The 25979-nt window shown below is 31.8% G+C and overlaps 2 protein-coding genes and 1 long non-coding RNA gene across 8 annotated transcripts in view; 2 read left to right on the forward strand and 1 right to left on the reverse strand.

Moving 5' to 3' along the window:
* Window positions 1-4872: 4872 nt before the first annotated feature.
* On the reverse strand, window positions 4873-11547 carry LOC128187780 (protein unc-93 homolog A-like). 6 transcript variants are annotated; one of them, XM_052858354.1, is made up of 6 exons: window positions 11284-11535; window positions 10312-10377; window positions 7909-9347; window positions 7503-7638; window positions 6133-6264; window positions 4873-6025 (listed from the first exon to the last, which is right to left on the reverse strand). In XM_052858354.1, exons 2-6 carry the CDS (start codon window positions 10328-10330, stop codon window positions 5796-5798), a joined length of 1956 nt encoding a protein of 651 aa, XP_052714314.1. In that variant the 5' UTR covers window positions 10331-10377; window positions 11284-11535; the 3' UTR covers window positions 4873-5795. The 6 variants fall into 6 exon arrangements, 5 of the variants coding, with proteins under 5 accessions (XP_052714314.1, XP_052714313.1, XP_052714316.1 ...); XM_052858353.1 differs by having other exon boundaries at window positions 11295-11534; XM_052858356.1 differs by lacking the exon at window positions 11284-11535 and adding an exon at window positions 11248-11278.
* A 533-nt stretch (window positions 11548-12080) lies between these two features.
* On the forward strand, window positions 12081-14860 carry LOC128187781 (serine/threonine-protein phosphatase 6 regulatory ankyrin repeat subunit B-like). The gene is made up of 3 exons (XM_052858359.1): window positions 12081-13284; window positions 13389-13593; window positions 13830-14860. The coding sequence occupies exons 1-3, from the start codon at window positions 12231-12233 to the stop codon at window positions 14146-14148; spliced, it is 1578 nt and encodes a 525-aa protein (XP_052714319.1). The 5' UTR covers window positions 12081-12230; the 3' UTR covers window positions 14149-14860.
* An 8855-nt stretch (window positions 14861-23715) lies between these two features.
* LOC128186910 (uncharacterized) overlaps window positions 23716-25979 on the forward strand; it is a 4167-nt gene continuing 1903 nt past the window's right edge. The window contains exon 1 of the long non-coding RNA XR_008244004.1: window positions 23716-23792. This is a non-coding gene — a long non-coding RNA (uncharacterized LOC128186910). The remainder of the gene's footprint in view (window positions 23793-25979) is intronic.

The raw sequence follows: 25979 nt of genomic DNA on the forward strand, positions 1-25979 counted from the left end.
ACATTTACACTATTATGATAAATAACACCATTCCACAAATGTTTATAATTATCAATAAAATCATCTTTCCAGTGAGTTTCTTGCAATGCTACAATATCATATTTTCTTTCGTTAAATAAACTAAACACCATTTTCATTTTATCAATGTTCACCAAACCGTTACAATTCCACGAGGTTATGAAAACCATTGCTAAAATGAAATATGTAATTATTCGCTCCATTTTATTTGTTCTTTTTCGACTTGGTTTTGCTTTTATCTTTCGTTTTCTTTCTCTTCTTTTTTCCGGTTATCATCACTTCTGTATCGGGTTCTGATTCCGAACTTTCTTTATCTCTGTCACTTGTACGCATTTCACTATCAATGATTTCTGAATTTTTATTTTCCGTTACTTTTTCTTCGGTCGGAATTTCATTTTGAGTTTGGTTTTCTTTTTCTTCCGTTTTCTCCTGATCTAATTTCACTGGGGCCTGTGTTCCTAAAACATCCACTGGTGTTTCCATTTCCCCTTCAATTGCCTCTTCGTCCTTGTGTACTTCGTCATCGTTCTCTATATTCACCTCTTCAGAGTTCTCTTCCCATTCATTATTTTCATCGTCACCCGATTCGTTTTCACCCTGTTCACTCATGCGACACGAACAATTGTGTTCCCATTCACCGCAATCATCACATCTTACAGACTTGCATGTTCTTGCATAGTGACCCTGGCCCTTGCATTTAAAACAAACAAATTTTGGACACGCTCTAAAAAGATGATCACTTGCGTAACACAAAGAACACACTTTTAACTGGCCATTATGAATACATCTGTAATACTCTTTCTGAAATTTCATAGTATAGGGCAGTGAGGTCATGTTTTCAGGAAGTTTAATTTTTGCGTACCGAGTGCCGTCTGCTATTGTTGTTCCAGGATAGAATCTCCTATTGATTGGGGATAAAAGTTCAACCCCCATAGATCGCAAAGACATTTCAATTTCGGTATCTTCAATATAAGCAGGCAGGTGCATGAAACTAACGACGATCGAACTAGGTACTACTTCATGACATTCGAATGTGTTTTGACCTATTTTTATCCCCTCTAAGAGGTACTGTAAAGGGGCTCTCCCTTCTAACGTTATTTCATAAAAATTCCCCGATTTCGGGACACATGCAAGCAAACTACCCACACCACAGTTATCATGGATAAATTCGATAACTTCTTCGGGTTTCACCGATGAATTATCTTTCACATTCACAAATAAAGTGTTTTCTTTACGATATTTCCTGTTCACAAACAAATTCTGTGATCCGCCAAGATGGCGACCACTAGACGTGGCTGCCATCCCCGCTTGAAACGTTATTTACACTTTGTAATAATTCACAACTATATATACAGTACAAGTAAAATAAACACAATTATAAACATAAAGTTTGTCTATAGAAGACACAGTTCAGTGGTTCACTTCTAATAGTAAACACGCTCGGTTGTATTCGATCAGCCAAAATATACGTGCTCACCTTGCCATTCGCAAACCGGAAGTCCAAAAAAAAAAAAAAAAAAAAAAAAAAATAAAACTAAAAAAGATAGACAATTCTCTCAAAATTAAAAAAAGAAACAAAATGCCAGCACTTTTGACAAAACTTGGCTCTTTGTGTAACTATTTGGTATAGCGGAAGCTTTTACTTTGGCGCTGTTTGGTTTTTTGTTTACTTTTGAAGTTGTGCTATTTATAGTAACATTGGCGATTTGCCTGCCCACAGCCAGGACTCTGCTTTCAGCAGAGCCCGGCTAAAAACGAGGTAATAAAGGGCCTAAAACTTGTTATCAATCGATTTTAAATGCTTTATATAATTATTTAATAATGCATATCAAGAGGGTTGGATATTCTTATCAGTATTTTTTTTTTAATTATAAAAATGAAAGTCGTTATTTGGCTTTTTAAGTTTTTAAGGTCAGACGACACGTTCCTCAATTTTAGATAACTTTTTCCAGGAATTTGTTAATGGTTTACTACTACTTTGACAAGCTTTCTTGCAAAAAATTAGGGTACCTTACCAGGCATTTCTGCAAAATACTAGCGTATGCACTTTCCTATATAATCTTCAGTTCTTGAAAATACACTTGAATTGCTGATATAAAAATAAATACATCTACAGCACAGCGAAATTCACTAAATTAGAACTATATCTCCGCCGGGGCGGTGATTTGAACTCACGACCTCTAGAGCCTATACGCTTCTGGCAGCGAGTGGCTACGATTCTAACCACTCGACCATGTACACATATAACCAAATTCAAGTAAATTTGGATCATTTTTAAAGTAATTATAAAATTAATATTTCTTATTGGAACTCTTTATTACGAGGAGATACAAAAAAGATTCTCGAGGAACGTGTCGTCTGACCTTAAACACCTAAAATCATATCACAAACATAAAGCAATTTTCGGGTGTGACCGGTCAGCAGAGGATGCTCACTCCTCCTAGGCACCTGATCCTACCTCTATCTTTTTGGATGTCCGTGTTGTGTGTGTGTGTATATATATATATATATATATATATATATATATATATATATATATATATATATATATATATATATATAACACACGCAGTGTCGAAGTTTTTATATCGTTAGAACTTTCTGGATTTAAACAACCGTATTCTGGTGAAAATGAATGAAAAATATTTTTTTAAGAATTAATATAGATAACGCTGACGACACGAAGGACAACTGATATTGTCAAACTTTTGGGACAACCAATTCCTTTTTTAGTGGGACCAAGCAAAAAATAGATTATATACGGTATATATAAAATCAAAGAAAAGAAAATCTAGCACTACTGTACAACTAACACTACAAAAAAAACGACATAAGCAACAGCAATACCATTTTATACAGTTTTGAATTTTACTTTTTGAGAAGGTGTTGGCATGCGTGCGGCCGATTGGTCTGGAGTAATCAACCATGATTTGATTGTACCGGTAGTTTAAGAACATCATATCACACGTGTTGAAATACCAAAGATGTAAGCAGTTACTCTATTTCAAGGATTTTTAGTTTATTGACAAAATGTATAAGTATAGATTTATACTTTGATCTGTAAAAATGAATATACAAATATAGGCTATTTTTGCCCGTTGTTCAAACCTGTTTTCACTTAAGTACTCATTTGTATATGTTGCCTTTGTATACTTTTGTTTAAAATACTGCTTAAACTAATATATTGATGGGTCGAGCCACCTTAACACCTTATATGTACACATAATTCATTCCTGTCAATAATCAATAAATTGCTAAAAAGAAATGTATGCTACTCTTTAAAATGATAGTCTCTTACAAATGCCCTTCAAAAACAAGGTGAAGAATTTGCATTTGAAAATAGAAATATAAATTCCTAATTGGTAAGGTAATCGGAAAAAAAAATATTCGCAAAGATCAATATGTAAAAAAGAGTCAAAACACGGGTTGCTAACGTATAATTTCTGTTTGAAGTGTTTTCGTCAGACAAAAAGATGACATGTAATGAAAATTGACACTCTGTTATCATTTAACCTATATTTAGGGCACGCCAAATTCACAAAAACGGTAATATATATATATATATATATATATATATATATATATATATATATATATATATATATATATATATATATATACACACACACACACACACACACACACATATATATACATACAAGGCTTGGTCTATCTGCCATTCTTGAAAGCTATGATTATATTGTTATAAAAAAAGATAAATTTACAACTGTTTATGTGGTTTTGCATTTAGATTATAGTATTGTATCGTTGACCCAATTATCAAAAATAAATTAGCGGAAAAAGAAACTGTGCATTACTTTAAAAACCATACAAGGTGCGCAATTATTACTTTCAATTTTAGCCTTTTAAATAAAGAAGCTGTAGGGTTTTTCCTATGACCAATTTAACATTACGTAGTAAACCAATTTCTGCCGGTTAATTACAGTTTACACTCGATGAACCTAGTTTATCGACTGTGAAACTGTTTTGCTCATTTTTGTGAATTTGGCGTGCCATATATATGGTACCATTATGTGTGTCAATATGTATACAAAATATGCCAGACATAATCAATATGGATACATGAAATTTTCTTTACTGGATCTAAGTAATATTGGAGAGTAATGTCGAAAAACTTAAATGTGTAGATTACGATATTGTTTAAAGTGTACCAGCGGTTTATATACATGTATACAACCGCGTTTGAATCATGAATCATTACAGCTCTTCATTGTCTTAAATGAATATCAGCTTAAAATCCTACACGGTGGTTAGTCACCATTATTACGACTGTCAAGTTGACCTGTCTAGGCTTTACTCGCTCTAGTTACACTCATTCTTCGTAAAGGTCGTGGACTCTCGACTGTAACCGGACACTGCATAATTTATCCATGTAATTCACTTTATCCGCCATATTGGTAGTGCTATGCAAACAGAAAGTCTTGATAGATCGAGAAGGTTTATCCAAAACCATAATAATTATAACATTAATAATAATAATAATAATAATAATAATAATAATAATACTTAATGACACCAAGAAACTCCAACGAAGAAATCACACCAAAAAAAATGTTTTTATTGCACATTAGGTATAATTTTTCAATTTTGGCATATCGTCAACTTTATCATCTAGAGCCAACAATTTATATATAGATATGAGTGTACAACTTATGTATTGCTAACTATTTTTAATTTTCTCAATCACAAAAGGTTGTAGATTTGACGTCAGACTGTTTTTTAAAATGACTCTAACCTGTGCGGTATACACAAAATATCAAAGTCCATGGCCAAAATAATGAATCACTTATTAACAGTATATATACAGGAACAATAAAAACAACAAAAATGTGATCACGTGCAGGTACATTTTTTTATTTTTTCCGAGATGAATGCATTTAATGATAATATTTACAGGTCATGAAACTGGTATAAAAATAAAATGCACATAATTTGACACTCTTTCTACATTATATCAGTATGATAGATAAAAAGCCTGCGAGCAATTACAACTGTCAAATGCTGCAATTCGTTTGTTCAAGCTAATTAAAGAAGCCAATAATGCGTGTCAGCATTCTTTTCCTTTCTCATATTCTATATTTCACAGAAATGGATATGCTGAAATAACATTACATAGTAATGCCCTATTGAACATTTCTGGCACAAGATTACTTGAAATAATTGATATATCTTTAAAGACAAATCTTAAATCAATGGAAAGTTTCTAACCGTAAGCTTTCATAATATTATATTACATTTTTTTTTTAATTTTGTAATTTAGTTAAATTTTTCAAAGAAAAAAAACCTCCTGATTGTTTGAATAAACATAATTGCAAAGTATCCTGCCAAAAATATTCAACGAAAACACTCGCGTAGAAATAATATTCTACATGTAGTACTTCGAAACCTCTCATTGATAAATGCAGAGATTGAAGTTAATTTTGCCAGTGAAATAAGACAATCACTCTATAGCAAAAAAATTAAACTTAAGGTTCTGCTTTCATGATCAGCAAAACAATGATATGGAACCAACTATGCAATGCATGGTTCTGTGAGATAGTGAAAACATTGAACACACTGAGACATATAAATATGCACGTTAATGCTACAACATGGCGTTTGATCTTATATGTACAATATAATAGTTTAGTATGCAAAATGCTTAAATTTCCTCATTTGTTTCATATTAATAAAATGCAACCCCAAAATGCTGACGTTAAAGCTTTGATAAACATGTGAATTGCGTTATCTTTACTCGCTTATGGAAGGAATTTTGTTTAAGGCGTATCGGTCTTTTCATTTTTAGTCATTTTTTTCTTCTCAGTAATCTCGACACCAATATACAGAGCTGTACCGATGATGCATACAGCTGCGAGAATGTACATTTTCTCCAGAACACACAGGCTGTTCGAATAGCAGAACAAAAGAGTGGCTCCCAAACCCTGTAGAACTCGCAGACTAGCGAATGCATCCTCGAGTTTGTCAGGAAAAAGGGCACTTACAATACCTTCATGATAATAAACAATTCCGATTTTAAGCAATATAGCTGAAAGGTTAAAAAAAATATAAAAAAAAATTTAAAAGCCGTTGGATTTTAAAAAGAGAAATACATACTGTTAACTTGTGACATCCATATTCCATCACCCACACCCCACACTCCTAAAAGGGTGATAAATATGACTGGATATTCTGGATTCGGCTCCCACACAACCATAAAGAGCAGAAGAGCTAGGTTCAAACAGGCGGCTAGCAAAAGAAACGGAAATAAATTAGCTTACATAGAATATGATAGAGGGTTCTCTGATTTTCAGGGTCTAAGTGAGGTTATAGGTCCCACCCAAGATTAAAAGAGGCGGTTCCATCACTTGATAGTCTAAAAAATCTTCTTTACTTCCTGGAAAAAAATAGTGACGCAATTATATCTCTATATTGAATTAAGTTTGGCTCAACATATCATGGAGAAAAATCTACAAATATATGACTCAATAAAAATAATAAAACATTTTACCATTCTTTTTATGTTTTTAGTTATACATGTACATGTATAATCTTGCAATTCGTGTATATAAATGAATGTAGGCTTCTTTTAATGTACATCTGAAATGAATTCATAAATTGTTATGTTTTCAAGCAAAACTTTCGTCTTCATGATTTATTATAACTATAAGTGAATAAGCATGTATTGTTTGATTTTGCTAAATATGCTGTGTTAAACGTTTCTGATTAATGATGCCAGTGCTCGCTTTTGCGCTGAAAAATAATTCCCTGTGTGTTTTTTGTATGTGCTTGTGGAGGTAATTTGTAAAAAATGCTGAAAAATTTGACTGATGTTAAAGTGTATGGAGCCGCCTCACAAATGACATCAAAATTTCGGGCTTCACCGGGTAGAACCAAGGAAAGGTATACTCACCACTCTGCCAAAACTAAAACTCTTAAACCATCCATGAGTATATCTGATGACATAAGCATCATTAATCCATGACGTCATCAAAATATGTGAAATGCACTTGATGGAAAAGGAAATAACTATGTCGCAGATAAACATCCCCAGAAGTCCATCTTTAATTGGTCAAATGAACTTTGGATATCTCTCTCTGGAAACCCTATTGGGTTAAGGGTCTTTTTTAATTTAACTAATTGAGCGGGAGCTGCAAGGATAAGGTAATTGATTTAACAAATAAAGGATCTGTAAATAAGACATGCATGTTAGATAACAAGTTCTGCTTCTTTGCTGGTCAGATGTTTGCACATGAAGTTGAACGATTCCAAATCGTAATGGAATTTAACTAAAACATATTTGCATTCAACTTCAATTACACACATTCTGATGAGGTACAAGATCTGGAACGGAAAACAAATTCAATCTCCAAATACTCTGGATCTACAATGGAAAAGAAAATGGGTTCTGAAAACAAAAAGGCATTAATTTCGCTCTGCTGGAAGTAAGTAAACATAAAAAAAAAAATTTTTAAAACAAAACCTACCTGATGAAATAAGCGAAACTCTTCCGACATATTCACACAGGATACCACTAATCCAAGAACTGAAGCCTCCAAATACACCATATGCTATCATTGTGTAGCCGACCATGTGGATTCCAAGTGAACAAGACACAAACGCCTAATATATAGAAAAAATGTATTAAATTCAACTTAAATGGTTTTTAAAAAATTGATTATTTAACATATCTGTTCATAGTAATAGAGAAAAACCAATTGTAATTAACTATTGAAATTTAGAACTGAAAAAAACCTTATCTCAGTATGTTTTTGTGTCTGCCTTTATTACATAACCCTCATTAGTTTTGATATCTAGACTCAATACATTTTTATGTTTGTATGAATTTCAATTAAAACAATTCTACATTAGTGACATGTCGGTTTAGTATACCTTTGTCATCTCTGCTGCTGCGAACCCTAGTTGCATCATACTATACATCAACATAGGTATAATGAGGAGGAATTTTCTGTCGATAATGCATTTCAAGACGGACCTGACTTGATTGAACATTTGATGACAATGGAACCCTGAGGTTTGGTAAGTTACAATGGGGTCTAGCAACACATGGGAAACAACAAGTGCAACAACGACACACATCCCGTACACCCCGAGTAAGGTACCAGTTGTTTCTTCAGTAACGTTCATGTTGGCGTTTTCCATTTTATAATGGCTACAGAACTTTGACCCGCATATATTTACAGTGTTTTGGTGGAGCATGTTTAAGTCATGCTGAGATTCATTGAATGAAGATATGTTGAGGATGTTTCGAGTAGTTATGGTGCTAGTTTGTTCCTGACTTCCAGGACCAAAGAGCAGGACAATCGAGGAGATCAGGTTTCCAACAACGAACGAAAATTGGTGGAAAAAGAAAAAAATTCCAAAATATTTGCTGGCCACGTCCTCCGTTTTCTTTCCGTTTTTGATTGCTGACGCTCTTGCAAGGTAACTCGTGTATGTACTCATTGCATTCCACAATAGACTGCTTCCCATTCCTTGAAGGAAGGATGCAGGTATAAATATATAAAAGGTTGGAAGTAAATTTGCAGTGACATATATGAGCTGTGTAAATATTCCTGCAACAAGAGATATTTTAGGACGGAATCTCTGAACGACAAATGGAGAAATTAGACTAAAGAAAGTAAATGCTCCATAGCTTGCAGCTAGAGAGTACACCCCAATACCACTTTCGTGGTGCATGCTGCTCAAAAGATTTCGGAGAGAACCAGTGGCAGTGCTGACAAGAGATATACCAATGCTTAGAAAAATCAGATTTCTGAGGTGATTGTTGATAAATCCGATTTCTTCTACCTCTATTTCGACTGCTTCTACTGTTCCTTTCTCGCCAAAATTATTCTGTTCTTTTTCGTTAACAGCAAGAACAGACATTGATCTGTACACCACCTCCTGACTGAGCGACTGCACTGCATTTCGACATATACTTCGGAGTCTGTTGACGTCAGGGGATGGCGGAACTAAAGGATCTATATAAGCTATACTCTCTAAAAGACCATGTCCCTTTTCTTTCTCACGTCTCTTTTCTCTCATCGAAATTTTCCCTGAAATTTCGTGACCGAAATCGCTTATGTCCCAAAATGAGCTGTGATTGGATGATGGTTCGTTCTCAGGAAAAGATTTGTTTATGCCATTGTCATCTTTAGAATTGTCGTTTTGTAGGAGCGCCGTGCGGCTATTTGTGCTACTGACTGAATCAGTGTAGGAAGGGTCGTTCATACTATCAGGAATACCGCTCTCGTCTGGTAAAGGAGTGCCAGTTTCTTTTTCAGGCGACAACATTTCCTTGGTTTCTTCGTTAGCCTCTGTTGTTATGCCTGCAATTGGATTATTTTAAGGAACCCTAGTGTTTGTTATATAGCCATTGGGTAAATTGTCTAACAGACAAATACCCGTGCAAACATTCAAGGCACATGATTTCTGCCATTACTTACATTAATCTCTTGTATCCGTGTACTGCAACGCAACTCTGTGAGACAGCTTACCTTAACTTGTTTTCACATTTGATAACCTCTTTTAACTTCTCCTTTTCTGATTAAATTCTATAAACTGTATATTAGGGTATCAACTTATCTGATAATTCCAAATGCATTTAACAGCGCTCGAAAATTTCAAACACTTATCTTTAATTTTTAAAATTTAACTACATACTAAATATTATCCTATTGCATTAATGATACCTGCATTAATGTTAATTAATTAATGCTGTATGAAACTATTACAAGTTATCAAGTTATAAACTATCAATTTATAAGAGAAAGTTTTCGTTAGTAATGGAATAAATCATGTGCAAAACATTACATAACAAAGAATAAAAGGCAGACGTTTTCTCCCTATTTTAAAATACAAGTTAACCTTTGAGAAAAAAAATTGCTCTAGTTCATGGACATATTCTGTAAACGCACAATATCTATATTTAGTTGAGTCTTTTTATCAAACGCAACCAGAAAACCCAGTTTTTTTTTAAAATAGGAATTTTAAAAATGCCCAAATCTTTTACACTTTTAATGATTTACTCCGTTTATCAATTACAAATTACTATTCCTTGGATCTATTTTTAACTTAAAACTAAGAAGAAAAAACCATTCTGAAGTAAAGTTCAGCGCTTCAGAAAATAGATTTTTTTTCTGGAGCAAGGCATGTTTGATTTATAAAACTTACTAAAAATTTCTTCTTAAAGTGAAATAATTATTTTAACTTTATTTTTAGTGAGTTCTCCACACAGACCTCGGAAGCTTTGATAAATTCTCAACGACCATCAACCATTCAAATTATCCTTACCCGTGAAGCCGTTTTCCATGGTTTTCACTGTGTTGGACACAAACAAAGCGCGTACAGTATAGGGATCTGTGGAAAAAGAAGAAAGTATGAGAATGTCTGATCAATTTATCTACTGTTGTTCCTGGCTGCACAAGACACTCAAGTAGATTAGCACCATAACAACCAGTATATTTTGTCCTAAAAAAACCATCTAGACCGACCCTCAATAGGCACACGCGCGAATTACATAGTACTCTAAAAACGATTTATGTCACAAGACGCCCCGACTAAATACCTTTCAAGATCCTTAATCAATGCTGAGTACCTAATACAGTGCAAGTTCAGAGTTGTCGTCTGTTTGGAGAAATCCACAGTGAAATCATCGCGCTTCCCGTAAATATATATCCGTTTATTAGCCAGTTGTGGAGACTGCGCGGTCAAGTTAATTATATGCATAACAATTAGGAGGTTCAAGGACGGGTATTTGGAGCACGGCAGTGCAGTACAGAAATCAATGACCTGTATATTGTTAACATTATAATACCCTCTATTCACCATATTTTTATCAAGGCTATCATTTTATTTTGTCTAAATGTTTTGGTTGGTTGAATTTTATTTTTCGTTCGTTGGTTCACATTTTCCTAGTTAAAAATAGAATGAACAGCTGATCGCTTGAAGGGTTTATTAGCAGACGATCGATATGCGTTGGCTTTGTACAGTGAAGTAAAGACAGAACAAGTAGGTCAAAAGTTCATTTCATATACATCATACATGATAAAAAATAAGATAGATTTCAACCCGCTTCATGTACAGTACATCTGTTGAAATAGAAGCAGGACAGACATATAAAGGAAATGTAAAGTAAATTTAACATATTTCACATCAAGACGTCATATACCTTATATATTCTGTACAGACACTAACAGAAAAGAAAGTGTATAACAGATATAATGTTACCTTTCAATTAATTGTTACATTATATACACCACGTACATATTGCTTACCGGGTTTCCAGTCCCTTGTCGGGCTGACGGAATGATATTCTTAAAGCCACAAACATGCGCACATGCTCGGTATCGTGGTGCGTTCTACTTGAAAACGCTCATGGATGCACTGGTTGTATTGATTGTTAGGATTCCGGGTGATAATTGTAAATAGCTGATAGGCAGTTTATTTCCGATCTGTTAAACTCGGAATATAACATTTTCCAAGCAGGTTCAAGGAAGAAGGAGGTGATTTAACCGCCATTTATTCCCTATTTTATGTCTGTCTCCCCCCTTTGTAAAAAATGATTCAGTCCCACGATAGTTCTGCGACCTCTTAATTTGCATATAATCTGAAAAAATCCAGTTTATTCTGGTTTCAAATTATTTGTTCGAAATGAACCTAGAAAATTTTGCATGTTTTGTATTTCAAAAAATACCTATATATAATTCAACTGAATTAATATATAACTTTTTACTCTTTTGTGTGTGTGTGTGTGTGTTTTAAATATAAATATTATTTAAGCGTCTTTCATTTCCCCCATAAACTGCAGCAAACTGATAAAATTTGAAGGAATAAAAAAATTAACTGTAAACTAACTCTACACAGCTATAGAATGCCTGTTCATGCTTTACACCTGAAATGAAACAATGATTAAATACATTTCAAACAGAAAGTGTAAAAAAGTGTTAAAAAAATATTTTGTCCATTCAAACATGAAAAATTATTAAACTATTAAAATAAATCTAATTGTATTTATTGTATCGTTTATTGTATAACAATGGATATTCACAAAGGAAGAAAAATAAACAATGAAAAAAATACCATGTACCTTTCCTTACTCTAACACTAAAGAGTTCCAAAACAAGAGATCTTGAGTGAATTAATCATGAGTAAACTGGATGTTTTACGTGCAATCGTGAGTTAGAGTATGAAGTTTTCATAAACCGAGGAAAATGAATAGTAGACTTCTTGAGGCAATTGAATCCGACGATTTGGAAGCTGTTAGAACTTTATTGAGAAACCAGGAACACAATAAACATTACGATGTTAATGAGGGTCTATGTATGGCGGCCAGGAACGGCCAATATGATATAGTTCAAGAGTTATTCCAAAGTCAACATAGACAACCGTCGGTGCAGTACATTGACCAGAACCAAAAGCGGGCCTTAGAGTATGCTGTTATCTCTGGGAATATAGATATCGTTCGATTTCTGTTAAAAGCTGGATCTTTTGTCAACTGGTCAGATGAGAATGGCTTTCAGCCATTGCACTTTGCTGCTCAGACTGGAAACGTGGCCATGATAAATTTTCTCATAGAGAAAGGAGCCCATGTTTATTCTGCAAGAACAAATAAAGAAGGACTAACTCCATTCCATGTTGCTGTTGATCATGGTCACTTTGATGCTGTGTTGGCGTTTATTGAGTCGCGAACAGTGTCAGTCAACATGAAGACAAAACTCCGACAAGGTGGACAAACACCCCTACATAGAGCTGTATTGAAATCACACTTAAAAATTATAGAGCTGCTCATAAATCAAGGGGCTAGCATTGAAACCAAAGATTCTGAAGGCAGGCAAGCCATTCATTACGCTGCGCAAGCAGACGATCCTCACGTTCTTGAGTACGTCATTAGACTTGGTGCACACGTTGACGTCACTGAAAACTGTGGACGACGAGCAATTCACTACGCAATATATAATAACAAAGAGGAAAACGTTGAAATCCTTCTTAAACATGGGGCTGATATAAATGTCAAAGACGATAATTCTTACATGCCTCTCTACAGTGGTGTTATGGTTGAAAATGTAGAAATTGTGAAGAGCTTACTGCAAGCTGGAGCAGATCCAAATAAGTGCAATCGAGTTTCCCGCCAAGATTACGCACTTTTAATGGCAGTTTCACTGGGAAACGTTGATATTGTACGAGTTTTATTAGATGCTGGAGCAGATCCGAATGTTACTGGTGCAAACAAGGCAACGGCGCTTCATAAATGTCAAAAACTAAAAAGTTAGTAACAACTTTGCAAGAAAACTGTTATTATGAATACATTTGGCGTTAAATTCAAGCATGAGTTTCTTTTTGTAAAACATCTCTTTCTCTCTTTCCAACAGACAAAGATGGACGTGATGCAATATTGTTGATGTTGATCAAATCGGGTGCTAAACTGAACGTCACAGATAAAGATGGATACACTCCTCTCCATAACTGCGTCATGCAGTCTGTCTTAGGAAACTTCAGTTTGTCCACCATGAAAATCCTTGTTCAAGCAGGATCTAGTCTTTGCATGGAAAAACGATCATCTGCTGATCAATCGAGGTAAACCTCTAAAATGTTATTTTTGAAATATAAGTAGAAAGAGTTTATCGAATTGAAAGGTAGAATTTAAGAGGTAAACCTCTAAAATGTTATTTTTGAAATATAAGTAGAAAGAGTTTATCGAATTGAAAGGTAGAATTTAATTTCCAAAATGTATAAAGAGATAATTTATATAGCTATCCCTAAAATGTACTTGTGATCAGTTATCATAACCTTATATATTGTTTTTACATAAGAACGCCTGGCTCGCCCAATTCACCTCTGTGTTTCCTGGTCTGGCGTGGCTTTCTCGAGGCTGCCGAGTACCTCATCCAATGTGGCTGGGATGTATCTAGCGAATCATGGATGTTTCTGCCAGGAAAAACACCGGAGCAGTCAAAGTTCCACCAACTGATGCAAGAACTGACCATGTCAGTACGCCCACTGACTAACATCTGCCGGAAAAGTATACGAGAACACCTTCTTCAATGCTCTGTTGGATCTGAAATTCTAACAAGCATTCAAAGCTTGCCATTACCGGCTTCAATTAAGAATTTTCTTTCATTCCAAGACTGATAAAAATCCTAATTTGGGAATTTAAAGATTTCCATGTGAAAATCTATTGTTTACATTTGGTGGTGTGTTTCGACGCTTGTTTATATTTGGTGGGACGCTTATCGTTTTCTCTATGTTTTGATGACATTTCAAATGACATTACTAAAATGATTGGAGAACTGCTAGTCATTCATAAAAGCATTTTGAAAGTTTTTAAATTTAGTGCAATAATTGAGATACCTGAACATATATTTACTTGTTGTTTATAGAAATAGTTTATTTGTTTAAAGACAGTGTTGTTAATATCCATATCATTCGTTGAACGTTTTCATATATGTTATGTGGTTTTGTTTATGTTATCCTTTTAATTTTTTTTAAATGTTTTAGACAAGAATTAATTCCATTAAACTAAAGTCAGGGGAATCCAAAATTAGATCTCGTTTTGTATACCACCTTTTCTATGTTGATATTTTGTTATGATTAACATTTATTTAGTTTTGTGGTTATTGACTTGTATGTTGGCATTAGCACGTTCGACCTGTATGGGATCGTGAAAAGTACACTGAATGTTTTAGACCTGTATGGGATCGTGAAAAGTACACTGAATGTTTTAGACCAACAATTATACTAGTCCATTACAATTGATGCTGTCGTTATTAGTAATCGTATTTTTAAAAATGTAACTGCAACAGGTTACATATTTTGTTTAATTGAAACCAAATGTGAAACCCTACTTTTATTTCTTTTTAATACACATTATCCCAACTGCCTTTCCGTACATGCACTTCATCATTTAAAAATATTGCAATTACGACAAATTAAAGTATACAAAGTTAAGGCAACTGAAAATAAAACTTTTGATTTACAATCACAAATTCTGCAACCAAAAATTTAAACAAAACTCATTTAGTGAGAATTATTGGTGAACGCCCAAGTATTCTTCAATTACTCATCCTCATTAAGCTGATAGCATTCAAGTGAAGAACACTTGACAGTTTATATTTTTACAGCAATTTCTAAAGGTTTTTAAAAATGTTTCAAGTACAAATTAAATGGTTTTGGGTGCATTTCAGTGTTTTTAACATATGTGCATTAAATACACTTGAACTTCCAATGGTGAACCAGGTACATGGATTTGGTGTGTGATTAGGTGTGTGATTAAGTGTGTGCTCCTGACTGTCCGTACCCCACGGCCACTGATAACATATAAAAAAAATAAGTCAGCAAAACTAAGGATATGCAAAAAACATGTGTATAATAACATCGCATTTATGTTGCAATGATTATCTTACAAAATGGTGTGTGTGTGTGTGTCAATATAGTTAATAAAGTTGGTAAATATATAACTTGCTTCATTGCAAAATTGATAATTTAAATTATTATGATAATGGTTATATCTGTCAAATATTACATTTTTGATTTAAATTGGCTTTTAAAATCATTTATGTTTCATCTTAAAATCTAAATTAGTACAATGGTTCGTCATATTTTGTTGACCTTATATTCTGTACATTTTGTTGAGAAAACGATCAACAATATGAAATTTCACTACTGTAATGCAACGAATCGTAAATTTTGTTTTCGTAATTGTGTGGCTACAACAACGTTAAGTGCGATTTAAGTTATAAGCGTGGACATAATTTTTCTTTTTTTACAAAACGGAAAAAACAAACACAGGTTCGATGAGGCCATACCAATTAACTGCGGAATATCGCTTCCTTCAATAGCCATTTATAATCTGGGGTCGACCCAGAATAGAAATCTTACACGCTGCATAGGGTACAGCAAATGAAAATGAAACCACTGTATGGACTGTTCCATCTATCTTTAAAGGAAGATGAACAGATTGCAAACCCTTGGCTAGCAACAAATATCGGGCTGAAGAAGTGAATAGACTCCGGCGTTTTGGTAATTTTATTGTTTACGGTATCAACTGATTGAAAATAACAACAATGATATTTTATAGACTTGTAGTTTGTATTGTATTTGTCTTTAAATTTTATGATGCTTTGTGTTCACATTTATGCATACACCTTTGTTCTACAAAAAATGTGAAAAGTAACAACTGTTCTTTGGAAGTCTGTCTTTAAACGACAGTTTTAATTTGTTTATACTTTATCGTTTCTTTACAATTCAACAACATGAATATGTTGAAATAATTATATATTTGTATGGGTATATATATATATATATATATATATATATATATATATATATATATATATATATATATATATATATATTTATTTATATATATATATATATATATATATATATATATATATATATATATATATATATATATATATATATATATATATATATATATATATATATATATTACTTATACTGTCGGTATGTATTATTCTATGGACGAAGTTATGGTTCGTTGTTACCAATTCTTCTATTTATTAATTATATTTATAACAATTATTTAACTCATCTGTTTTGCACAATAATAAGAGAGGGGGCTTTCTATCATCTATTTTAAAAAGGGTTTAGGAAAACGATAGCCATAAGGTTAGTCAAAAAGTTAACCTGACAACTAGAAGAATGGTCTCCATTTTTAACTTAATCACCACATACATCAATTCAATTAAAAGAACACGAAATGTAATGGGCATTGAACATTTGATCTGAGGGGTATTTTTTTTTCAACTGTACATATAAAATAACAGAAAACAAACCCAACCATTTGGTTGTTGGGTTTCTTTTGATTTGCATGCAAACAGAAAAATGTATTTACTGAAATGTTAATTATGATGACGCTCAATATCGGTTAGGTAATCAGATGACATTTTAATGAAAATTAAGGGTATGAATCAAAGGAAGGTAAATCGTGAACCCATGTTCTTTTCTTTATTTTCATTCTGAGTTACGGTTCTTTGATTACCCTAGATATTGAAGAAGGCTGGGTTGTCAACAAATTAATCAGTAGATCTACCTTAAAATTTTTGATATGTTTATTAGTCATAAGCCATTAATTATTTTTTTAAATGCAAATTCTAGTTTTAAAATTTGAATACTAGTATTTTCCTACGGTTTTAGCATATTTTTTTGTATGTATAATATACAGTGGGGTTGAACACAATTTCAGACAACTTACTAGATTCTCATTCTAATTTTCCTACCTGTATATCTTAGGATGCAATCGATTGCAGAATTGCTAATTGGTAAATCGCAATTCGTTTCGACCGATTAACCGGTTACTCGTATCAAAATACACAGCTTTTTGACATGTTATCATTTTCAATAATTTGTATAGATAACACAAAAAGCACGATAGAAATACCCTTTTTATGTAAATAAATAAAATTATAACACAAAATAATTGCTCAAAAAGAAATCTTAAACAACAAGCAAATAGTCATGCAATAGGTTCACTAACCATACCCATGTTATGTTTGTAAGACCTTACTAATCAGTTCGACTTCTCAAAACAGAGTCTGCCAATGACAAGTTATGGATCTCCGATTGAAATGAATTTGCACTTTGGATAGTTGTAACAAGTACGTGCCCGCTTTGGCAGTTGCATTTTCTTTTGGAAATAAATTGATGTCGTAACATAGACACATGTCCCTAGATTGTGACGGTGCTTCACAGCGATATTAGTATCATCATTAATTAATGGTTTATGAAAAGCTTAACAGACATGGCATATGTTGTTTTGACAGTCATTCCAATGAACACAGTCATACTGACCACTTTTCTTCCACGAACCCGAGGTCTTACCGGTCTTTAATTTAAATTGATTAGAATATAGTCACTAAGATCAAAAATGTAATTTATTTTTAAATTTACTTAGGCAATTTCTGACCGGTTTACCGATTATTCTCGCTCAAAACAATGGTAACCGGTTACAAAATCAGTAATCAGTTAGTCTTATAAAATAAAAATACTGAACATTTTCACGCTTTGTCAGAATAAATTTTATTTTTTTTCCTTTGAGACTTTTATCTAATCAAGTGTAAAATTTCGAGAACGAACCAAACATGTAAGCTCTTGGAGGAAAGTTGGTCAATAGATGGTAATTATAATGGCTGTTTAAACAACAAGTCACTGCCTTGCCTGTGCAGCTTTTTTATAAATCATTAATGAATAATACAAAAATCACTGCTGAGTAACGTAACAATTATCATTTACTTAACCGTTTAATGTATTTAGTTTACATTTTTCCTTTTTAAACACGACATTAATTATTACTGGTAAATAGAAAATACAATTGTCTATAGCGGGTACATACGGTTCATGAACATGATCTACTGTCTGAAAGGATCATCATCATTTCAAACAGAGATTTATAACTTGTCCAATGCAGACTTTGTTTTGAAAAGTCAAATTGTCTGCAAAATTGCTACTTACATGTAGTCGGTGAAACTATTTCATGACTGTATGCTGCCTGTCTAAGATTTCTTATTGAATAATTGTCATCAGATATAATTTATATTTTGATTTACACATAAACAGAACATTCCTAACGTGATTTCTGTGTTATTGAAAACAATTATTAAAGATAACAATAATATGTCAAAAATCTGCGTATTTTTATACAAGTAACAGGTTAATCGTCGAACCGAATTGCAATTAACCGATAGGAATTCTGCAATCGATTGCCATCCCTATACTAATAAGTGACATAATTTTCAAGGAGATGCAGTATTAATGATGACATAAGTAATCTTAATTTTAAAATATATGGGTATGAAGATAAAAGTTATTTAAAAATAGCTTTTTTCTTAGCGATAGTAATGCACCACATTCTTAAACATAATGGATAGAAGGTTTTTAGAAAATAATCCATATCTTAAAAAATCATAAAGTATATAATATTGGATATTCTGTTTTCATAAGTTGTAAAGTTTCTTTTCGGCAACCGAAAAAAGGTCAATGTTTCTTTTGTACACATTTTTTATTATTGTATACTTTGCGACAGTGAACATTTATTATTTTAAAGATTCCTAAATGCACTAAAGGCGTCAAACAAATGGGCATGAACATATGAAAATACAAACAAGGAGTGGATTGCACTTTGTTTTAAATAGAGTGTTAAATAACATATAGCAGTCAGATGACATGAGGATGATATTAATTGATTTTACCAGAGGTATACGTGACCATGTGTTTTGTTTTTCATTTCCCTCAGTCACTATTCCTATGTGTCAGTCTTTATGGTAAAACTTAATATTTGTAAACAATTTTAAATTAACAATAACCTCAAAATCAAAACAAGTTTATACTCAATATATACTTTAAACCAGCCTGTTTTATAATTTCCTCCTCCAATAGTTAAAATGAATTGTTTCGGTGGATAGAAATCAATTTTTGTAATCATTTTAACTTGTAGCGTTGATAAATAGCTAACTTGTTTTCACTCTGAGGTACGGTTCTATAAATAACCTAGATTAAAGGAGGCTAATTCCACCCTAAAATGTAAGACATGTTTTTGTTGTCATAAACTATTATTCATTATAATTAACAAAATACATACTTAGTATTCAACTTTAAATTTTAATATTTTCCTATGTTTTTAATATATTTTACGCCATATATAATATACAGTTGGTTCAGACAACTTACTAGGTTTTCGTTCTTTAAACAATAGACTAATTTCTTTCTAAAGGAGATAAATAGATAAAGTCTAAACTTCAAGCTTCTAAACAAAGTTGAAAAAAATAAGGCATTAATAATCATCATCTGAAAACTCAACAAGGGAACACCCACAGCATATTTAAAACATTTGTTGATTACGCTCTCCAATACTGAGTAATTAAAATACGAACAGTTCAATGTGGAAAAAATAGTTTTAAGAAAATTGACAACAGATTCAAAAGTTTTCATAACTAATGATCTCAATATTTGTAAATTGTTATTATTATTAATAAAAAATCATATCAGAATGGATATTCTTCTTTCATAAGTTGTAATAGTTTCTTATCTGCAACAAAAAGTACCTGGTAAACGTTACTTTTGTGAGAAAAAAAATTTATTGTTTATAAAAATACTTTGCGGCAGTGAACAGGTTTTTTTAGCAACCAAAATATTTATTCTTTAATTTCTATAATTGCAGTGATGCGTCAATCATTATATTTATATGGAAAACTGAACTATATAAAAATTCACACTGGAAACATGCAGTAAGTTAAATATTCCTTCTGATTCCTCCTGACAATAAAGAGAACTGTCTTGTTATGATGATAATTCATTTACTTGACCCATCACATTCTCTATAGAATATAGATCCAAGAGAGTAATGTGAACCGCGTCTCATATGTAGTGGGGGGGGGGGGGGTTAACAATTCTTATGTAATGACAGAGAACAGATGCATATATTTTGTTGTTTTTGTTTAATTATGATAGATGTATTTTTACAATAATATGTTTGTGCATGAACATATAAGTATACAAACAATGAGTGGATTGCACTTTGTTTTAAATAGAGTGTTTAATATCATAGAGCAGTCAGATGACATTCTGAGGATGATATTAATTGATTTTACCAGAGGTATACGTGACCACGTGTTCTGTTCTTCATTTCCCTCAGTCACTATTCCTATGTGTCAGTCTATGTGTTAAAACTTAATATTTGTAAACAATTTTAAAATAACAATAACCTCAAAATCAAAACAAGTTTATACTCAATATATACTTTAAACCAGCCTGTTTTATAAATTCCTCCTCCAATGGTTAAAAAGAACTGTTTCGGTGAATAGAAATCATTTTTTGTAAACTTGTAGTGTTGATAAATAGTTAACTTGTTTTCACTCTGAGGTACGGTTCTATACATTACCTAGATTAAAGGAGGCTAATTCCACCCTAAATTGAAGACATGTTTTTGTTGTCATAAACTATTATTTATTTAATGAACAAAATATATACTAAGTATTCAACTTTAAATTTCAATATTTTCCTATGGTTTTAATATATTTTACGCCATATATAATATATAGTTGGTTCAGACAACTTACTAGGATCTCGTTCTATATTTTCCTATACCTTTATACAGTAGACTAATTTCTTTCTAAAGGAGATAAAGTCTAAACTTCAAGCTTCTAAACGAAGTTGAAAAAAATAAGGCATTAATAATCATCATCTTAAAACTCAACAAGGGAACACCCAAAGCATATTAAAAACCTTTGTTAATTACGTTCTCCGATACTGAGTAATTAAAATACGAACAGTTCAATGTAGATAGAATAGTTTTAAGAAAATTAACAATAGATTCAAAAGTTTTCATAACTAATGATCTCAATGTTTGTGAATTGTTATTATTATTAATAAAAAAATCATAGCAGTCTGAGAATGGATATTCTTCTTTCATAAGTTGTAAAAGTTTCTTATCTGCAACAAAAAGTACCTGGTAAACGTTACTTTTGTACACATTTTTCTTATTGTTTATAAAAATACTTTGCGACAGTGAACAGGTTTATTTTAGCAAACAAAAAATTTATTTTATAATTTCTATAATTGCACCGATGCGTCAAACATTATATTTATATGGAAAACTGAACTATATAAAAAAATCACACTGGAAGCATGCGGTAAGTCAAATATTCCTTCTGATTCCTCCTGACAATGAAGAGAACTGTCTTGTTATGATGATAATTCATTTACTTGACCATCACATTCTCTATAAAATAAAGGTCCAAGAGAGTAATGTGAACCGCGTCTCAGATATAGTGGGGGGGGGGGGGGAATAATAATTCTTATTTAATGACAGAGAACAAATGCATATATTTTGTTGTTTTTGTTTAATTATGATAGATGTATTTTTACAATAATATGTTTGTGCATGAACTTATAAATATACAAACAATGAGTGGGTTGCACTGTTTTTCAAAGAGCGTTTGACATCATATAGGAGTCTGAGTCAGAAGACATTCTGAGGATTATATTAAATGATTTTATCCGAGTAAGTTTACGTGAGCACGTGTTCTGTTCTCCATTTCCTCTCAGTCATTGTTCTTTGTTTCAGTCTTTATATGTCATAACTTTTAACATTTAGAGGAAACAAATTCAAAATAACAATAATCCTAGAATTAAAATTTATTCATACTCAATTTATATTTCAAATAAGTCTGTTTTCTAATTTCCTACAGCAATAGATTCGGTGGATAGCGGTCAATTTTTATAGATACTTTAACTGTAAATTTGATGTTCGCAAATTATTTATTATCCAAAATAACATAAGGTCTACAAAACTCTTCTGAACATTGTTATTTATATACAATCCATGTATCAATCGGCACCGAATTTCTTATCTGCAACCATATCAACTTGAAACAAACACTTCTTTCATCATTTTATGTGTATGCACATACAAATTATGCGTTAGGTAACACCAAATTTTAAATTTAAAATATTTTTCATATAAAAGAACAATTTTTATTGGCTTAATTTTTCTTTAAAAAAAATATTAAGGTCAAGAATTTGTAAACGAGAAGTGCCTACACTTTTAAGTAAATCAATATGTAGATTCTTTCAATGATACTTCATAGATATAGCCCTTAGGGCTTCATGGGATTTGATCAAGTGACCAACCCGTATTTATATCCCGATATTCATAAAAAAAAAATGATACCTTATTCCTTAAATGTACACACATTTCCTGACACTTTCGTTAACAGTAAATTGGAGGAAAGGATATTATATGTATTCGGTTAAAATGAAAATTTAATTTCATAAGAAATTTTATTTTAACAGAATGTTTTACATATAATTTACATTGACAGAGAGAGTTCTTAGATCTTTTTAATATGTTATGTTTGAATGCATACATTGAATATTTCATGGCGTATATTTTTTGGAAAATGAAGATTCCTCATAAAAGAATTAAAACATCTTAATTTACAAATCGAATAAAAAATAACTAATATAAACAATACTACAAGTGCGTGTGGCATGTCTGAATTTGAATTTGTTTCAAGAATGTTTTATTTAACTGTAAGATAATGGTTAAAAATGTTGAATTTTTAATCAAACTAGTTTTCATGATAATTGTAAAGACGTGAAGGTAATTTTAAACAAATATGACTGTACCTGCTTTATTTTCTCTTGAGTCTGTTGAAGCAATATTTGAATTGCTTTGTATTTGAAAATTAAGATACATTCAAAATTTAACTATACTTATAAATTAAGACATTTGCCAAAAACTACGAAATGTCTGTACCAGAGTAAATGCTTACACCTTTAGTATTTCATTACGTATGAGTTGATGTCCGTGAGCTATAATTGAATTTTACCTGAAAAGTAATAATTGAGAAATAAATCAATGACCTTTTTTCGTTTTCGATAAGCCAGTCCGAAATAGCAAAAATGAGAGTAAGGTGGTGGACACGCCTTCGCGGATCAAAGTCAGTTTGCTTTGAAATATATGTTTGAAATGAAATTATATTGAATGGTTACGTAAAAAGCGAATATATTTACTAGGAAATTATTTAGGGTATCCATAGAAATTAAGATATGAGAAATGTAAAAAAAAAAATGAAAAGAGTCCATTCGTTTCTTGAATGCGCGATTTTAGTTTTGATTGTCGGATAGAACTTTCCAGAACGAGGTAACCAAGAACGTGGGTTGACTAATTAACGTCATGACGGATATTGCAGGGCAATTAAATCATCAAGCATCTATCTTGGATCTGACAAGTTTGGTTTACGATATGCAAATAAGTATGTACATGCTAGCCTCTTTGAATTACATATATTTTATACCAATATAGATTGGTAGTAAACTTTACACATTGATTTGTGAACCATAAACAGATTGTGTTAACAAATCTACGTCGTTATGAATAGACGATGCATGGTTAAAACGGAAAGGTTGAATGGGGGGGGGGGGGGGCAACAGTTTTTTTTAAATCTGAAATTCGTATTTTGGACAGTGAAAAAGTGAGATTTGGCCTAAAAACCAAAATTTATAAAAGAGATATGATGCAGTATACACCCGCTTCCCAATATGTTCATAGTTTTGTTCCTGTCAGCTGCAACAAAAAGATTAAAGGCAATGTACGTGTACATGTTTATGAAGCATTGATCTATATTAATGGGTACAGTTAATTCCTGCGCTAGTTGATAATATTAAAAAAAAATGTTTTTGTCCGCCTAACTACTATATCAGAGGAAATTATAAATTGAAAATAAGTATCAATTTCATTGATATTGTCTTAAGAAAGTTCTGAGTAAGTATGGGAGGTATAACACTTCTTAAACATTTTATTTATGGTTCGTTTGGTTTTGTTTTGTTTTTGATGTGGGTTTTTTTTTGGGGGGGGGGGGGGGCTCGGGTTTTGTTAATTGCTCTATATTCTATTATTATTAAATCACAACTAGTCCTCATTTATGAGTAAAATTTAGTTTTTATCACACATTGAATCGAACATTTGTTAGATTTAAGTAACGAAGGATGTTCAAAATTCTTCACCGTTTACTTCATTTGAATTTGTTTTGAACTCTACTGTACGTGTAGTATCATAGTTTGCTTTTCTTCACTTCAGAAAATATTTTTTATTAAGAAACCAAATGCACAAACAAAACGATTTTGATTAAAAGTAAACATGTTTTTAAACTATAACGAACCCATGGAAATGTTTTGTTTTTAAGTTCTTGTTGCTAGACTTTAATAAAATGTTATTAATAATATAAGCACACCCACTGCATCACATTGAGTTTGCTTCGTTATTTACCGTTAAGTGTCGCTAAAGAACAACGATCTTGCATCAAACAATGTAACATGTCTGTCTGTAAATATTTTTCCATTATTTTTCTGATATAAAACGATAACAATAAATCTTTTCACTGTAAGAAATTTGAAGAGAATTGTAGTTTGTTACAAATGACAAGTCATGAGAACATTTTTGCTATATTAAACATACTTATACAGTATTTGAATACATAATGACATGCATAATCCTATATACTCAGGCTCCTCAAAATCAAAACTGAAACTCTGTACAGTAAAATGTTTCTGCTTAATAGGCCTATTAGTGTTTGTTGAATTAAAACCTACAGAATGTTTAAATGGAAGTATCTTCCAACTTCTGTTCCGGAAATCGTTATGAATAAGAACATATCTAATATACATATATTTACATACTTATATTTACAAATAAATTATACAAAATACGTATGGATGGATGACGGTCTTACTACATGTTTTCTAATCCTAGTAACGCCTCACTCATATATAATTAATGTGTATCCTTTATTTGAAATAATATTTAAGTAGCGCATTCTACATTGCTGATCATTTCTTTTATTATTATGGATTTAAAAAAAAATTGAGATTTCACCAACCTCAACCATATATATTTTGTTTTAAAAATATAATTACTGAAAGAGGTGCTCACTCCATACGTGTTATGAAGTAAACATGTTTCATATATACGTACAGAATATTGGTCAATAGATTAACATATAATTTACATAAATGATCGAAATAGTATTTTGACATTTTTCTAAATAATTCAGTGACATGAATTGAATAATTATAATCCATGCATAATAGTACTTTGACATTTTGCAAAGATTTAGAGACATGGATTGTATGGACATAATCCATGCAAATCACTGATAACTTTTGAACCAATACTTTGAGCCAAATAAAAATTAAATGTTTGTTATCTGAATATTTAGCGTGTATAAGACGAACAAACTAAACTGAAACTGATATAATTTGGGATTTTTTTTTACAAAATTAATCAAAACAAATTTTATCAATTTTTTGAATTTTTAATCAAGATAAATAAATAAATATCTTTAAACTATTAATTCAACAATGAAATTTAGAGACATTACTGGATACCATTAACGAAGTTAAAAAATAATTGCAAAGCCCCCCCCAATACGTGTGAAACACAT

Source organism: Crassostrea angulata, chromosome 6, assembly GCF_025612915.1.
Source record: "Crassostrea angulata isolate pt1a10 chromosome 6, ASM2561291v2, whole genome shotgun sequence".
In the NCBI taxonomy this organism is placed as follows: domain Eukaryota; kingdom Metazoa; phylum Mollusca; class Bivalvia; order Ostreida; family Ostreidae; genus Magallana; species Magallana angulata.